The 16,027-nt window shown below is 53.3% G+C and overlaps 2 protein-coding genes across 10 annotated transcripts in view; both read left to right on the top strand.

The window, feature by feature from the left end:
- The window catches only part of GNAS (GNAS complex locus), a 67,351-nt gene that overhangs the window by 37,058 nt on the left and 14,266 nt on the right, over window positions 1–16,027 (top strand). For 5 of the 9 annotated variants that reach the window (XM_072735512.1, XM_026015018.2, XM_026015017.2 and 2 more), the window contains exon 2: window positions 14,971–15,043. In XM_072735512.1, the coding sequence (XP_072591613.1) occupies window positions 14,971–15,043 (73 nt within the window). Of the gene's footprint in view, window positions 1–10,838; window positions 11,049–14,970; window positions 15,044–16,027 lie in introns of those variants that run through there. The other 4 variants (XM_026015022.2, XM_026015021.2, XM_026015020.2 and 1 more) reach the window with 2 other exon arrangements.
- LOC140595384 (uncharacterized) lies at window positions 355–8,119 on the top strand. The gene is made up of 3 exons (XM_072736328.1): window positions 355–360; window positions 6,851–7,212; window positions 7,484–8,119. Exons 1-3 carry the CDS (start codon window positions 355–357, stop codon window positions 8,079–8,081), a joined length of 966 nt encoding a protein of 321 aa, XP_072592429.1. The 3' UTR covers window positions 8,082–8,119.

Here is a 16,027-nt window from a genome sequence, read left to right as displayed (position 1 = left end):
TGAAGAAAACACGTTTACTTAACACATTTAAGAATGTGCAAGGGAAATGAAATATCAAGGTATTTTATATTGAAGATTCAAGCATTAAGTGTCCTTGGGGATCACACTAGTTAGTCAACAGTTTGGTTTTTTTTCCACATTTTGCATTCAGCCAACTCATGGCAGCTCATTGAAATGATATATTTAGAGTACTCCTTGACTTAATTAACAGAAAACCATCTAAGAAACTCACTTTTAAGGCACAGAGTGGTTTTAAAATTATCCTGCTCTGGGGCGCCCCCCTGAGGCATGGGTTAATAACCTCATGGTAGGAATTTGGGGTCAGGGTTTCCTAGACTTGTGGGGATGCTTTCAATGGCGGTGAGTAAATGGAATATCCATTTTAACTTGAAGATTAGGTGTCTTTGGGTTCCAACTAAGTTCTAGATCAACTTCCTTTGAAAGGTTCCTTCACAGCTCTGCTTTTGGAAGCAGCTCTGGGGATCCAGTTATTAAAGAAATACTGGTACTCAGAAGGCAGAGATTAAGAATGAGAATCTTTTAAGAATAAGAAGCAGAGAAAACTAACATGGCTTTAAGTTGGTCAACATCTTCAGCCATCTTCATCTTAGCGAGAAGCAGTCTTGAACCAGTCTCCAAAGTGGGAGACGTGGCAGCATTTGGAGCTGGTCTTCTATCCATCAGCCATGTGGCGCCATCTTGCCAGAAGACGGGGGACCCGGGGCCTTTGTAGTCAGTGGGAAGGACCAAGGAAAGCCTGTCCAGGATCCATCTTGGCTTGACAAAACACAGCCCAGCCTTCTTCCTTCTCTCTCTAGACCAGGACACCCTGTGGGCATAATCCAGCTTGCCCCGGCCAGACTGACATTTTAGAGTTGCCCTCTTCCCAGTGTGCTGACATCACCCCAGAATTCCCAAGGTTTGGTCTAGAGCCTCACTTGGCTTCTTTCATTGCTTCCAAGTTCCCATGAAAATCAGCTGCCTTCATGGGTGACTGCTGCTTTCTCACCCCAGAGAGGACCACGGGACTCAGTGAAGCCATTGTCCTGTGGCACCCCCACTCCCAAGGTGTTCATGTCTTACATACGCAAAGGGCCAGTTTTCTAGAGATCTTGTATCTTGGTGTTAGGTCACGGCAACCCTGTGATAAAAATAGGTATAATTAGTATGTTACAGATTAGACTCTGCGTTTCTAGCTTTGTGCCACTTCCTCTAATAATACCAATTTTGGTGACACATTTCCTAGAATCCCGGGCTCGCTTCAATTGCTAAAATCCTCCAAGAAGTGATTATAGGACAGACCTGTTTGCTCTAAAACCGGGAAGGGTTTGGTCCTAATCAGTTCTCTCCGCTCCCACCTTTGCGTTTCCCCCACCTTCCAAGGTCTGCCTGGATTTCTTGTTTTACCTTCAGGGAGCAGTGCTTCCATTGTGCCCCCCCCCCCCCCCCCGCAGCTCCCCCAGGCTGGCGTTTTTTGTTGACGGCTGAGCACACATGGTCTTCTGTGTCTGTGGCAAAAGGCACTTGCTTTCCTGGCTGGCTCCAGAGTCCCCACCAATTAATTGGGGGGAAAATTTGAGTGGGGCATTGCAACTCCAGCCAAGCTGGGCATACATCAAGTACACCTGTCACTCGAGCCCGTGTCCAAAATTCAGCCCTACGGGTCACAGCTGTGGCATTATTTCAGCATGAGCAACTCAGTATTTAATGTTCCTTAGAAAAATAAATCATTCCAAGCTGCTACTGCTCACCTATTAACCCTTAGAGGAGGATTTCAGAGAAGGAGGGGTGGTGTAATCCATAATTTGCCTGGCTCCCGGGGATAGCTCATCCTTTCCGGTGTTGTCTCTCCCGGGGCCGCTTCTTACCTAGTGGAGAGCTGGGGCAGCAGAAACCAAATCCTCTGCTCGGCTGCAGCCACCGCCTTGGAGCAGGGGAAAGTGAGGCTTGCATTTCATTGATGTCTTTACCTGCCTTAGGACAGGTACTGCTTTCTGCAGGTCTGCAGCTTTGGTCTCTTCCCTCTTCCCTGGGTTGCCACGTTAGCCTGCCATCATTGGCAAGTCATAATTTACAATTAAGTGCTAGGACGGGGCGGGTGGGGTGAGATGGGGGGGAGCTCATCGTTAATCAGGTCTCCTCATTTTATGTAAATGGCCCCCAAAAGCAACACACATTTTTAATTTGTCCTCCCAATCGCTGGGCCCTTCTGTCACCTGGGTCTTAATAAATGAATTGACCATCTGCAATTAATCCGCAAAGTGCAGCTCGTTTGAAAGCCGAGTTGTCTGCCTTCTGAAAGAAATTGGCTATATTTAGGTTTAAGGCAACCCTGCTTTGTGTTCTTTGTAAAGTCAGCGACATTCTTTCCATTTTTTCAGTGTAATTAAAGGAGCCGTAATCTGAGAAGGTAGTAGAGACTAAGGCAACCGATGGGCAGGAATGTTCAGGAAAGCGGCAGAGGCCGCCTTCCCAGTGCTGGGCGGGCATGCAGAGACCCCGAGACGCGGCTGTGGCTAGGGCTGAGGTCTGGAGCTCATGGAAACATCTCCTTTTCATCTGATCCCCAGACTGGTTGCAACTGCTTGGTGCTTTGGCTGAGTGATTTTTCTCGTCCTAACTTCCAGAGGTCAGCAGAGACCTCAGGAAGCCAGAGTGCCAGCGGGGCTCTGCTGATGTCCAGTGGGCTCCTGACGGGCAGGCCGGCCACAGTTGTGCACCCTGCTGACCCCGTAACCTGAGGGAAGGGAGCCGGGGGGGGGCCCAGCCTCGGGCCTCCCAGCAAACCCTGAATTACACCGAATGGTGGCTGAGTGGAGTTTGGGGGGGGGGGGACAGCCAGGAGGAGGTGGCTTTCCCCATGTGGGGGCCATGCTGTTGGCGGCCGGATGGTTTGTTCCCCCCCTCCAAACAAAAACCCAGGGAAATAGGTGGAGCCACACTATAATTACACATTTTTCTATTTCAGTCTAAACGTGTGTGGGCAAACACAAAAAGATGAAAAGGTAGATCCATGTCTAGATGAAGAAGGCATGTGACTAATTATGTCACATGAATTGCTTCATTCAGGGTTTACCAACAGCAGATGGAAATGGGACGAGGGGAGGGGGCTCCAGCCAGGAGGGCAGAGGACACCCCAGCCTCGCCAGCCAGCATGTCAGTGATGGCAAAAGGGGGGCTAGTAACTAACTGCAGGGCCACTTGAAAATGATCACCTGCATTTAGTTGGTAGGGAAATGAAGTAAAACCCAGGACGTAAAACTTGAATCTAGAAATTGTTGCATTTGCGAATGTTATATACACAAAGCAGCATTTAGTGAAAGGAAATTTATTACCTGATTAATCTGGAGCGTTTAACTCTCTAAACTCTTAATTAAAGGGGGCTGAATTTGAAGAATTGAATGCGATGGGGAAAAAAAACTAAAATCTTTAAAATCAGAGCAATTAGAGGGGCCTCTTTAATCTGAGGAGGTCTGATTAGGACTTCAGCGCTGTATCGATCGCGCCAACTTGCTTTTTGTTTATATTTTTCCTGTTACGCTGTTCCTTGTTTAGTGAGATGTCGGATCAAAATGCCATTTAAATAAGACACCCTGTAAATGAAAATAGAAGTTAGCCGGCCCTCCCTCCACCACTCCCCATCCTGGATGAGTTTCCGTCCTCAAGGCCAACTTAAAAGTTCTAAGCAACAGGTTTTGCCATTACCTTAGCCCTCATGAAAAGACTTTCCCCCAAGGGGAGTTAAAAATATTTTAAGTTGAGGAAAATTAATTTTCCTGCTCAAGGGCAGTAACACTCGTACAGCTTTTTTTTTTTTTTTCAAACCCAATTATGATCTCCAGTTAGTGGGTCCATGGATCTGTTATGTTTGATGTCATTGTGCCCCTAATCCAAAGGGTCTGTCCATCTAGAATCTTCAGTCAAGGTTAACATGTGTATCATATTATTTAGGTTTAAGCTTTAAAAGGAACAGAGTAAAGCACATAGTCTCTCTTGGATGGTTTCCCACTTTTAAGGTAGATGGTGGCTGGCTTTGTTAAAGGTTTACTCCCACCCACTCTGGGGGCTCTTGGGGGTTTGGTGAGAAAGGTAAGGAGGGCGCTCATGGCCCCGGACACAGGGCATCCGTGGAGACCAGAAAGCTCCCTTCATAAATGGGGCCCACTCATCAGAGTCAAGAAAGATCAGTAAAGAGGCAAAAAGTCTCAGTCACCCTCATATTGTGCACCATCATTTTCAAGTAGATGCTTCAATGGCATCTCAGAGCACTGGCTCTTGAGCCAGTGCTCAAGAAATTGGGTCCAAACACATGGACCATTGTGCTCCCACATTCTGTTTGGATCAGCTGTGTTTTGAATTTGAAACAAATTGTTTTGAAATTAGTTGATGGCAATGAAATAGGGACTTTTCACATGGCATGTAGTTAATTCTTTGAGTTCAGATCTTCTGAAATGAAGTTTTACTGACTTAAACATTGCGTTTAGTTTGGAATGCAAGTTTAGAAGTACTTTGCGATTGAAGTTACTAACTAGGGAATATGACAAGAAAAAAATGCCTTGGGTAATCACCAGGTTAGATTTTAAGAACTCTGTGGTCCTAAGTAATAGGACCTCCTTACCAGGGATTTACTGGGTCTTAGTTCTTACTCTCATCATCTACATAGCACAGGTTTCAGGTCACGTTCATTTGCAACCATTTTAGTCCTTCTATCTAAATAAAGTACAGAATGTGCTTTAAAGACTGAAAACACTGTGGAAGCACTGAATACTATTAAAATCTTACAGCTGAGGTTTCCGTTTCAGTGGAAACCTATTTATTGTTTCCGAGGCTGTTAAAATATTACTATATTTTCCCTGGGCTCTTTCCATGACCCCAACGGATGAAAAGCCAGTAAGAACACCCTTGTCCAAAAACTCAATTACATCATTAAGTGTAACAATATTTTCAAGATTCCAAGCTATAGCGAGTCTATTGCTTCTAAAAGCAGACTAGGCCTTCTTACCCAGGCAGGAAGATGCAAAAGAGCCAAGGAACACATCCATCCCTAAATACGAAGCTCGCAAGACCACAAAATTCAAACCGAGACTTGGGAATTCATTGTCGCAAAATGTCGTGTTGGGAAGATCTCTTGCTAGGCCATCCCTCTGGGTAGTGTGCGGCTCTGCTTAATCCAAGGCGTATCATGAGGGGACCTAGTGTTTTAGGTTAAGGGTGTGCTATCCCAAGTTGCTGGCTTTGGCCAGGAAGCAGGTCACCTGAGCCAGGGACCTGTGCCCTCCCTAGACATTTTATCCTCAGGACATTCCGGCCCTTTGCCCCTTTCTGGAGCCTTTAGTTTTCCACAACTTCCATCTCTCCCAGAGCCAAATGAGAGGCCCCTTCCATTAAAAAACTCTAGCTGAACTGTTCCAAGAATTATGCTAATGGATTGCTGTACTTTCAAAGCGTAAGCCAGGTACTTAAAATGGCAGCGACCTATTAGAATAAATTACTAATTCATATGAAAAGGTCACGCATGGTGGCCTCCAAATGTGAAAACCTTTTTAAAAAAAAAATTAAAGCTTTTAAGGCCTGGGTAGGTCAAATGCTAGACCGAAAACTCTAGACGGTGTCGGCTCACCACGCCAATTAAGTAAAATCTCGTCTTTCAGTTTGTGTCGGGTGAAAACAGAAAGCCGAACAGACCACAAACGAGCTTGTGTTCCAGGGTGCTCGGTGTCATTTGCTTACCTGTAAACCCTTGATTCCACCTGCTGTCATTTATTTACAAAGTAAATGCTTTATTTGTCCATCAGTGGTCATAATGACATATAGGTGAAACCTACACTAAGACAAAACAAAGACCTCTGGAGGATGGCCTGCTGGGTTAGAGGCTGAAATGAATGAAGTCTGACCTTGCTCGATACATTTCCGGGACAATGGTCCCAATTGTACCTTGCCTGGAATATGTTTCTGAGTGTGACATGGGACGGGTTCGTCCCTTTGAAAGTTTAGGTGTGATGTTTATCTAGAAGGGGGGGTAGACGGTAACCCACCTCAAGGTTTTCCAAATAAGGAGACTGGGCATTAGGTTCACTGTAGTAAGGTGTAGCTACTGGCATAAGTATCATTGGTTACTATTTACCTTGTTCCTCTTAAATACAGTATATTTGTGTTTTGCCACATTAGGAGCAGGAAGGAAGATGCTTTTGTACAAATGGAGCGTAACAAATTTCTGGCCTGTTCCTCCTCCTTATAAATCTTTGCCAATTTTTAAAAATCCACAGTCAGTTAATCAAATTCAACCAAGAAGTTTTTATTTAATATAGGAAGATAGAAAACGTGGGCCCTGTCTTCAACTAGTGTCTAATCTAGTCGGTGAATGACTGTGAGTCACGATCTCTCGGAAGAGCCACAGAATAGTTGCTCCGAAGGCCTTGCTGTGGAGGTGGCTTTCAGGCCCCTTTGGGTCCACGGGTTCACTATTTTTACCCGCTCTGGTTTAGGTAAAGAAAAAAAAAAGCGTCAACCTGGAACAGCAGTTCTTTTGAGCTCTTTTCAAAAGAAGGTATATTTTTGTGTGGAAGAGAGGCCAGACGTGTGTGATAGAGACCTGGTGAAGTTTGCGCGTGAGGAGGGGAAGGCAAGCACAGCAACCGGTGGCTGGCGGCTGGCGGAGAGCTTCGGAGGCCCTCGGCGAGGCCGCTGCTGAGGGTTATGAGGGTCTGGCCTGCGGCTTCTGCTTCCTGTGCTTAACTCCAAGTGTTCTTTTAGTGACTTTGAATTGCCCTGTTGTCTCCCGGATCCATAAAAAAGAGGCCTTGTAGAACAGGGATGGAGGTGTACCTGATGGGGCCAAGAAAAATAATAGGTGACATCTTCATCTGTCACAGCTTCTCTTACTTTTGGGAAAGGGGATTTCAGTAGTGCCGTTGAACGGTTACTAGTGTCTTTCCGTGTCCAAAGAAAACTTAGGAACTGTTGGCGACAGTTGGCTCGAGGCGTCCGGCGGGATCAGTCACCCCTGGCCCCTAGCTCTGTTAGGTGTGTTTCCATTTACAGGTGGGCTTCCTTCCTCACTTTAACCGGAGGCTCCGGGAAGTCTGTTAGGTCAACGAAGGTCAAGGGTGGGAGAGAGTTCACGACCACCTTGTCTAGGTGGTGGTACCCGCCCACCCATCAAAGGCAGTCGCGGTGTCTTAGCCTGCTCACCTGCGCTCACCTGGGCACAAGGTGAGCCGCATGAACCACCTTTATTGATTGAATGAATGAATGAATGAATGAATGAACGAGCTGCACCCAAGCAGACACCCGTGCAAGTGACTCACGCGGGGGCTCCGCGCGTGGGGAGCAGAGCAGCGTCCTTGTTGCAGAACTTCAGTGTCGCTGCTCCGCACCCCGCGTGCTGTGCGTGTGCCTGGTGCCGGGCCACACTTTTATAAAGTTTGTAAACGACGCTCAAACTAATTCGTGTTCCGTAAACTACTTTTCCCCTCTGTTGCAGAGCTCCCCAGCCGGGCCGCGGAGAAGCAGGCGTCCCGTCCCGCCCGGGGAAGCCGCCGCGGGCCCCGAGGGTGCAGCCGGGAGCCCGCCGCCCGGAGCCCGCCGCCTGCACCGTGCACCCTGCGCCCTGCACCGTGCACCCTGCACCCTGCACCGCGGCCTCTGCAGCAGCGCCTCCCGCCAGGACAGCTGAGCACCCTCCGCGGGCGTCGCGATGCATTAGTGTCTCCGACACCCAGCTCCGCGGGCGGGCGGGCGGGCGCGCGCCGCGGGGAAGGGGCGGGGTGGGCGGCGGTCCCCGCGTGCGCCGGCCGGGAGCTGGAGGTAAGGAGGCGCGCGGCAGGGGCGAGCGCCGCCGTCGCACACTTTGCACGCCGCCCAGGGCTACACCACTCACCGAAAATTGGGAGGCAGGTCCGGGAGGCGGGGTCCGGCGCCCACCGCCTTGGGCGCCCCCGCGCCCCGCGCCGCCGCGCCCCCCGCGCCCCCCGCCCGCGCCCACGCCCCCCACGCCCCGGCCCGCGCCCCCTGCGCGCGCGGCGGCCCGTTTGGGCGCGTCCTCGGCGGGCCGATTTTTCGGCTTCCCCTTCGGTTTATAGGGGCCGCCGCTGTGGGTCCGTCCTCTGAAGAGGCTGGGGCGTCATCGGGCGGCTTAGGAGCGCCGTCTCCGGCGGGGACACTCAGTCGCGTCGGCACCGCGGAGCGGGCTGCGTCAGGTGGCTGGCCCGGCGGCGCTCGCTGGCTCCCCGGCTCCCGGCTCTCCGGTCGGGGCTGCGGCGCCGGCTGGAGCGAACCCCTGTCCCGGCGCGGGGCGGCGGCGGGCGGCCGGCAGGCAGGCAGGCAGGCCCTGCTTGCGTGTGAGTGCACCTCACTCACATGTAAGTCCGGGTGCACCGTGGCCTCCCGAGGAAGTGCGAGTCGCCCGGCGCGGGGCACGAGCCGCCGGGGCCGGGACAGGGCAGGGGCGCCCCGGCGCTGCCGCCCTGCCCCGAGCCCGCCGGGCACCCCCCCAATTCTCTCTTTTCTCTTTTCTCCTCCTCTCCATTGGCGTGCCCAAGAGCCAAACCGAGGAGCGCCTGAGGGTAACAGCAAACTCGTGCCATCGCGCCTCTGCACTTTTCTTTTTTGAGTTGTCTGACATTTCTCGGTGCTTTTTGGTTTCTCGCTGTTGTTGGGTGCTTTTTGGTTTGTTCTCACCCCCTTTTTTTTTTTTTGTTTTTTCCGTTTGCTCATCCTTTTTGGCGCTAACTCTTAGGCAAGCCAGCCCAGCAGCCCGAAGCCCCGGCCGGGCGGCCGGGCGGGCGGGCGGGCGAGCCAGCCGCGCGCGCTCCGCGGTCCCCCGCTCCGGGCGGCGGGGATCGCGGCCGCCTCCCCCCACCCCGCCCCCTCCCCCGACACGGGGCGCTCGGGGTCCGGCCAGGCCGAGGCCGGGGGCAAGCAGGGCGCCCCGAAGGGGCCGAGCCACCATGCTGAAGATGGCCATGAAGATCAAAGCCCGAGCGGCGGCGGAGAGCGAGAAGAAGACGGCGGCGGCTGCGGCCGAGGTGGCTGCCGAAGCTGCGGCGGCGGCTGCGGCGCTGGCCGAGCCGAGAGAGCCGCTCGCCCCGCGCAGGAGCGGGGACGCCGAGGGGACCCCGGCGACGGCGCGGGGCGCGCCCCCCGAGAAGTTCCTGAGCGACAAGGAGCGCAGGAAGGTGGAGAAGAAGCTGCAGGAGCAGAGGAGGAGAGAGGAGAAGAAGAAGGAGAAGGAGAGGAAGAAGTTGGAGAAGATGCAGAAGAAGAAGAAGAAGAAGGCGGCGGCGCCCGAAGCCCCGGAGGAGGCCCGAGGCCCGGAGGCCGCCGCCGCTGCCGCCGCCGCCGCCGCCGCCGCCACCACCGAGGGCGCCGCGGAGGGCGCCGGCGGGGGCGGCGAGGGCGCCGGCGGCGGGGGCGCGAGTAGGGCCTGGGCCGCGTGGGACACGGACTCGGGCGACGAGGACGACGCCTACTACTCGGCGCCGCGCGTGGGGGGCGTCGTGTGGCGGCCCGGGCCGCTGAAGGCCGGCGCGCTCAGCGCCCACCTGCCGCTCGTGGTCTTCCTGGTGTTCTCGGTGCGCAGCCCCTCGTGGGTGCTCAACTTCCTGCTGCAGAAGCGCACGGAGCAGGGCCGCGGCTGCGGCTTCGTGTTCGGGGCGACCTGCTGCTTCCGAGTGTTCCTGGGCTGCGCCTTCTTCTCCTACTTGGGCGGCCGCGCCAGGCGCAGAGGCCGCGGGCGCTCGGGGGCCGGCGGCGCCTTCGGCTCGGGCCAGGGCGCCCGGCGCCGGGGGCGCGACGAGCGGCTCATCTAGGCCGCCCCCCGCCCCCCGCCGCCCCCCGCCACCGCCACCGCCACCGCCACCAGACACCACCATCGCTGTGTAGTGTGGATTTTTATTGAGTATTTGTGTGTGTGTGTTTGGACACATTTTCCTTTTCGGTTGCTCTGTCCTTTGGTTCGTGCTCGCCTCGCTTCTTCCACACTCTCCCTGCTCTCCGGCTCTCTCCGTGTCTCTCTCTCTCTCTCTCTCTCTCTCTCTCTCTTTTCGAAAATTTTCCGAAGTCCGGGCTCGGGCTCGCGCTCCCTCCCCTTCCGCCCACCCCGGCCCCTCGGCGGCGCCCGCGGGAGGGGCGGGGAGGGGGGTGGGGGCGCTCGGCCTCGGGGGCCGCCGGGCTGCGCGGCCCGGGGGGTGGAGCGTTGGCGTCGTGCGAGGGGTCGTCACCGGCTCGGGGCCGCCCCCTCTCCCCCCGCGGCCCGGCCCGAGCGGGGCCCGGGCCCGGGGGGCGAGGGGGCGGCTCCGCGGGCCGTCCCGGGCCGGGCGCGGGCGCGGGCGGAGGGACCCCCCTTCCCGGGCAGCCGGGGGGGCGCCTCCCTCCGCCAGCTCGCGCCCTCCCCGCCGCCGCGGCCGCCGCCGCCGCCGCCGCTCCTCATCCCTCCTCCTCCTCCTCCTCCTCCTTCCACCCCCCTCGCCGCCGCCGCCTCCTCCTCCTCCCCCCGCCTCCCCCCGCCCGCTGCAAAGCTTTGGGTCGGGGCGGCGACGGGCCCGGGCCGAGGCAATAAGAGCGGCGGCGGCGGCAGCGGCGGCAGCAGCTCCCGCAGCTCCTGCTCTGGTCCGCCTCGGCCCGGCGGCGGCCATCAGCCCCCCTCGGCCTCGGCTCGAGGGGCGGGGAGCTTCGCGCTCCCCTCGGTCCGACCGCCGACCTCCCTTCCCCGCGCGCCCCGCGGCCCGCAGTCCGCCCCGCGCGCTCCTCCCCGAGGAGCCGAGCCCGCGCCCGGCCCGCCCGCCCGGCGCTGCCCCGGCCCTCCCGGCCCTCCCGGCCCTCCCGGCCCGCGTGAGGCCGCCCGCGCCCGGCCCCGGCCCCGCCGCCGCCGCCGCAGCCCGGCCGCGCCCCGCGCCCCGCCGCCGCCGCCATGGGCTGCCTCGGAAACAGTAAGACCGAGGACCAGCGCAACGAGGAGAAGGCGCAGCGCGAGGCCAACAAAAAGATCGAGAAGCAGCTGCAGAAGGACAAGCAGGTCTACCGGGCCACGCACCGCCTGCTGCTGCTGGGTAAGGGCGGGGCGGGGGGCGCCGGCCCCGGCCCGGCCCGGCCCGGGGGCCCCTCGGGGCGCCCCGCAGGCCGCGCGCGCCGAGCCCGCCCCCCGCCCCGGGCGCGCGCTCCCGAGCCCGCCGCCCGCTCGCGGGCCGTCCCCGGGGGGGCGAGGCCGGAAGGGGGACCCCGGGGCGCGGACTCGGCCGGGCGGGGGCTCGGAGCGGGGCCGGGGGCCGCGGCGGCGCGGGCGCGGCCCCCCCCCCGGCCCGCCCGCTCTGTCCGTCCGTCCGTCCGTCCCTCTCTCTCTCGCCTCCCCCTCGCTCTCCTCTCCTCTCTCTGTTTTCCGCGAGGCCTACACGACGCCAGGGGTTTGGGTGCATGTTGGGGAGGGGGAGGGGGAGCCCCGCCGGGCTCGGGAGACTGCGACAAAAAAGAAAAAAAAGGAAAAAGAGGGTTTCGGGGACAGGAAATGGGGTGGCGGGCAGGGGGAGGGGGACCCGCCTCCGTGGGATGTGTGATTTGTTGGGAGAGGGAGAGAAAGGGGCCGCAGAGGAGGGGGTGACGCGGGCGGGGGGACCTCGCCAAGGGGAGGCTTCGGCGGGGGCAGTGGCCGAGGAGCGTGGGGGGGCGGGTGACATCAGCCCCTCGGAAGGGATCGCGGCGGCAAAGGTGGTGCAGTGGGGGGGAGGGGGCGCGGGCGAGTCGTGGCGCCGGAGCGGGGGGGCGGGGGGCGGGAGCGCGGCCGCCGCTGGGCGCGACTCGGTGCGTTTCGGGCAGGACGCGCCGTGTGCGCGGAGCAGACGTGTCCCGGGCCGGGTCGGGCCGTGGAAGGAAGACCAGGAGAATCCAGTAAAATTAAGACCCCAAGAAACAAACAAACAAAAAAAAAAAAATTAAAAAAATTAAAAAAAAAATTAAAAAAAAAAAAAGGGAAAATGGAGTTAGTACGCTAAGTGCCCAGTGAAGCCAAATGACACGTCATTTTTACAGTATGACCTTTTTATCCTCTTCCAGACATGCAGGCTTTTTTGAAAAGCAAAGAGAATTTAATTGTAGCCCCTCCACCACCGCCACCAGCACCAAACCATTAACACACGCGCGCGCGCACACACACACACACACACACACACACACACATTTTCCTGTTAGTCGGCCACATTGAGAGTGCTTTGTGAAAGAAGGGAAAAAAAAAAAAAAAGACATTCACAAATCAGAACTGGAAAATGACATTTGTCTGTAAATGGCTTCTTGGTCTGGAAATGGCGTGGTTTTTTTTTTTTTTTTTGTCCTTTTCAAGGTGGGAGGGGGCATGGAGAGCGCTTTCAGGAGAAGACTTCTTTTCCAGGTGGAAGGAGATGAAAAGACGTTAATTAGTTGTTTGTCAAGTGACATTTGGTTGTTTGGTTTTGGGTTTTCTCTTGATTGCGGTTTTTCTGCTTTGGCCAGGAAAAAAAAAAAAAAAGGCGGGGAGGGGGGGCGTGTTAACTATAAGGAGATGGCCTTTCCTCCTTTTTTCTTAAGGGAGGGGGGGATGGGACAAAATAAAACAGAAGCATAAAAGAAATTGTTGAAATGACCAGAAGAATTACACAAGCATTAATTAGTATGGAAGTTTTCCACTTCCTTAGTAATTTGGCTATCTGAGTTAATTTGTGAATTTGCTAGGTTGAAGCCTAGTTCATGGTCACATTTCAACAAAACAGCTTGAGTATAAAGAATAAAAATGTAAAAAGGTTGATTTTTCTTTGTTGGTGGTGTTTGGTTTGCTTTTTTTTTTTTGGATGGGTCACCCCTTTGTTCTCCTGGGTCCAGATTTCTATAAAGCTGAAAATTAAGTGGTAATAAGTCTGGTGTTTATATGCATTTGCCATTTCAAAAATTAAATGATACCTGTGTTGAAGTCTTGCCTAAAACTGCTAAAGGTAGAATTATGCCATGTGAATATTAATGTGTATATAACTTGATTTCAAAGTAGAAGCCTGGAAAAGTCTAGAATCTTTCCTAGGAATGCCATCTTGCTACCTGAATACTAATTTGAAGCAAATGTGATACTAAAGGTGCCTTAAATTTCTGACACCTTTGCTCAGAGATCACAAAGTCTCCGCTTAATTTGAGACTGTTACTCTGAAACACACCTTGCATCCCTGTAGGCTAATTTTCCCCAGGTGTCCTAGCTTTTATGGCTACATTTTATCATGATTTATTGATAGCCCCTGGCATAAGGGTCTGCAGCCCAACTCAGTGCCACACATTTTGCATTTTTAAATGGTAGTTCTCACCAAATAATGTCCCCCCCCCCAGGAAACCTTAATGATACCCCAGATCCTCTTTGTAAATGCATCTTATTAATCACATGAAATTGAGTAAATTACAGCGCCACTAAAGCCCCTGCAGTAATTTTTCAGCCCAGTCCTCTAATTTCATAAATGTGGAAACTGAGGCACAGACCTGTTTGTGTCTGTGAGAGAGAGGTGTTACACACGTTAACACTTCTGACAAAAGAATTTGCAGATCCCTGATTAATGTCCTGTATTCTCTGCATTATTAGAGAAAAATATTTTGACTTATTAGAGTTGGTCTCATTAAGATACAGTGTTTGCTTTGAAATCAATGTTTCTGTGGAAACTAATTTTAACTTTTACAGATATTGATTACAGCCTTGTGAAAAGGCAAGAGAAGGAGGAATGCTTTGCTCTCTGGGCAGTAAAACAGAAGCAATTAATAAAATGAAAAGTGAAAAAAAAAGGGTAAAAAAAAAAATTAAAAAATTAAAAAACCCAAACAGGATTGTGTGGGAGGAGGGCAAAAAATTTTTCACACAAAGAGTATTTGTTGAAGAGAGTGTACATTTGCAAAAAAGAAAATGAAAAAAATAGCAATCCTCCTTCTAGCTGGGTGGAAATGTGCCTTTTTTTTTTTCCCCCATAAAATATATGTTTACAAATGAAAGGTGACTTAAAATGGAGGCATGTGCTCCTTCTGACTTCCAGAGAAGGGCTTGGGGGTTCTGAAAATTCAGTAGCTCCCAGGGAATATTTTTCCTCATGATTTAAGTCGTGTCCTTTTAAGACTTTCTACAGTTGTTGCTGTATGTGAATATGGTTGTTCTCAAGCACTACGTTTGATATGAAAATGTATTTTTCGAGAAAGATGACATACGATTGATGGGCTTCCACTCCCCCCACCACCACCCCAGCTGCACCCCCCCACCCCCACCCCCACCCCAGCCCCTGCAACATGGTGGTGCTTGTATCCAGAGATCATTTATCTTTAGGATAATACCTTTGGCGGGGAGGGAGGGAGGATCCTCGTAACCTTGAGGGTTGGGGTTGATTTTTTGAGTAGCCCAAGGCTAGAGAAAGCTGCCCGCAAAGAAGCTGCATTGTGAGAATTTGCGGGAGGGAAATGCTGCGTCAGTGCAAAGCTGAAGGAGACTGCGGTGTCTGGGCATTGTTTGTGAATCCTGGGTGCTTTAACCATGAAACCTCCAACAAACAGTGAATTCTGTGGCTGCCTGCATTGATGTGTGCGTTTCACCAAGTGAATGCTCCTATTTCAAGAATTCAGTTTCAGTTTTAACTTCAATTTTCTCTCCCCCCCCCCCCCATATGACAAAATTGCATCATTCCTTCCCTTTGCCCCTTGGCTTCCCCACCCCACAAATTTTAAAACAACCCAAAGGGGGGGGGGACAGAAAAATCCTGAAAACAGCAATCCCTTTTGAATTCTCGTTAACGGTGATGGTGAATACTGCAGGTAGACAGAGTTGTACATGTGTTTCATTTTTCTCTGCGTCGAAATGTCAAGGAAAATTGCAAGTCTTGTCATTTTGTTTGTTTTTCTGCGTGCTGCTCCTATGGAAAAGACGGCAGTCCTCTTCCCTGCCCAAAGTGTGTAAAATGCCTCCTTCATAACCTGAGACTTACTTTCATTTTCTAGGTGCCGGAGAATCTGGTAAAAGCACCATTGTGAAGCAGATGAGGATCCTGCATGTTAATGGGTTTAATGGAGAGTAAGTGTCAACTCTGTGCAAGGGCACAGCAGGATTAACACGTTTGATACTAACCTTTAGGAAGTTTAGGTAGATTTGGGGGGCTGGGTAGCCAATTTTCACTTAATTTTTTCAGGCTACATGTTAGAAAATCCAGGGAAGAGCTCTTTGGGGATTCCCCCCCCCCCTCCTTTTAATCTTTGGTGCAGCAATAAATAATAACAGTAATAATAAAGCACCAGGGTTCTTAGGAAAACACCCCCACCCCACACCCCACCCCAGGAAAACAGCACCTGGCTGGCCCTGTGACAGGTCTGCCGCAGACCTGCCCACAGATTTTGGTGCAGTGGGTCTTCAACATGGCTGACACCTGCCGAGGCCACCCCCTTTGCGGGCACCCTGGCCACTGCAGAGAAGCCCCCCCCCACCCCACCCCCGCATCCCAGTAGATGTCAGCGCAATGCACCAATGCAGGATGTTTTAAGCTATTAGAGAAAAACACTGTTTCAATAATGTCCTCACCTAAAACAAAGTTAGAAGAGGCAAGTAGTCCCTGTTAATAATTGTTCCCCCACCAGCCCCCTTTGGAATTAATATTATGGGCAAATCATTGTTTCCCTTTCTTTAAAAAAAAAATAAAATAAAGTCAATAGTCTTGCCTAAAGAAAGAAAAAGGCGACATGTAAGTGATGGAGATTGGGAGTTAGGTATTTCCGGCCTGCTGGGTCAAGGGGCATTTTTGCCTTTGAAAAGTCCTTGCAGGCATCCTGGTATAGGGACAGGGTGACAATACCGCATTGAGAACAAAGATTAAGAGAGAGGGACCTAAGAGAAATGTAGGGTCCTGTTTGCCATGAAGAATGCAATCGGAGGGGAGCTTTCAAGATCATCAGGGCACTGGCTTTTCTTTCCAGACCCCAAATGGACACCCCCCCCCTCCTGGAAACAGAAGACACTAAATCTCTCATCCTCTGCTTTCACTGGGGTGACAGCCATTCACTGCAC

Source organism: Vulpes vulpes, chromosome 14 (genome assembly GCF_048418805.1).
Source record: "Vulpes vulpes isolate BD-2025 chromosome 14, VulVul3, whole genome shotgun sequence".
Lineage (NCBI taxonomy): Eukaryota > Metazoa > Chordata > Mammalia > Carnivora > Canidae > Vulpes > Vulpes vulpes.
Note: the sequence above shows the minus strand (reverse complement) of the source record. Positions and strands in the feature narration are given on the sequence as shown.

What these genes read in the sequence shown, in the direction of transcription:
- LOC140595384 (XM_072736328.1), top strand. An exon ending in TGCGCTCACCTGGGCACAAG is followed by an intron (nt 7,213 to 7,483) that starts GTGAGCCGCATG and finishes CCTCTGTTGCAG; the next exon opens with AGCTCCCCAGCCGGGCCGCG.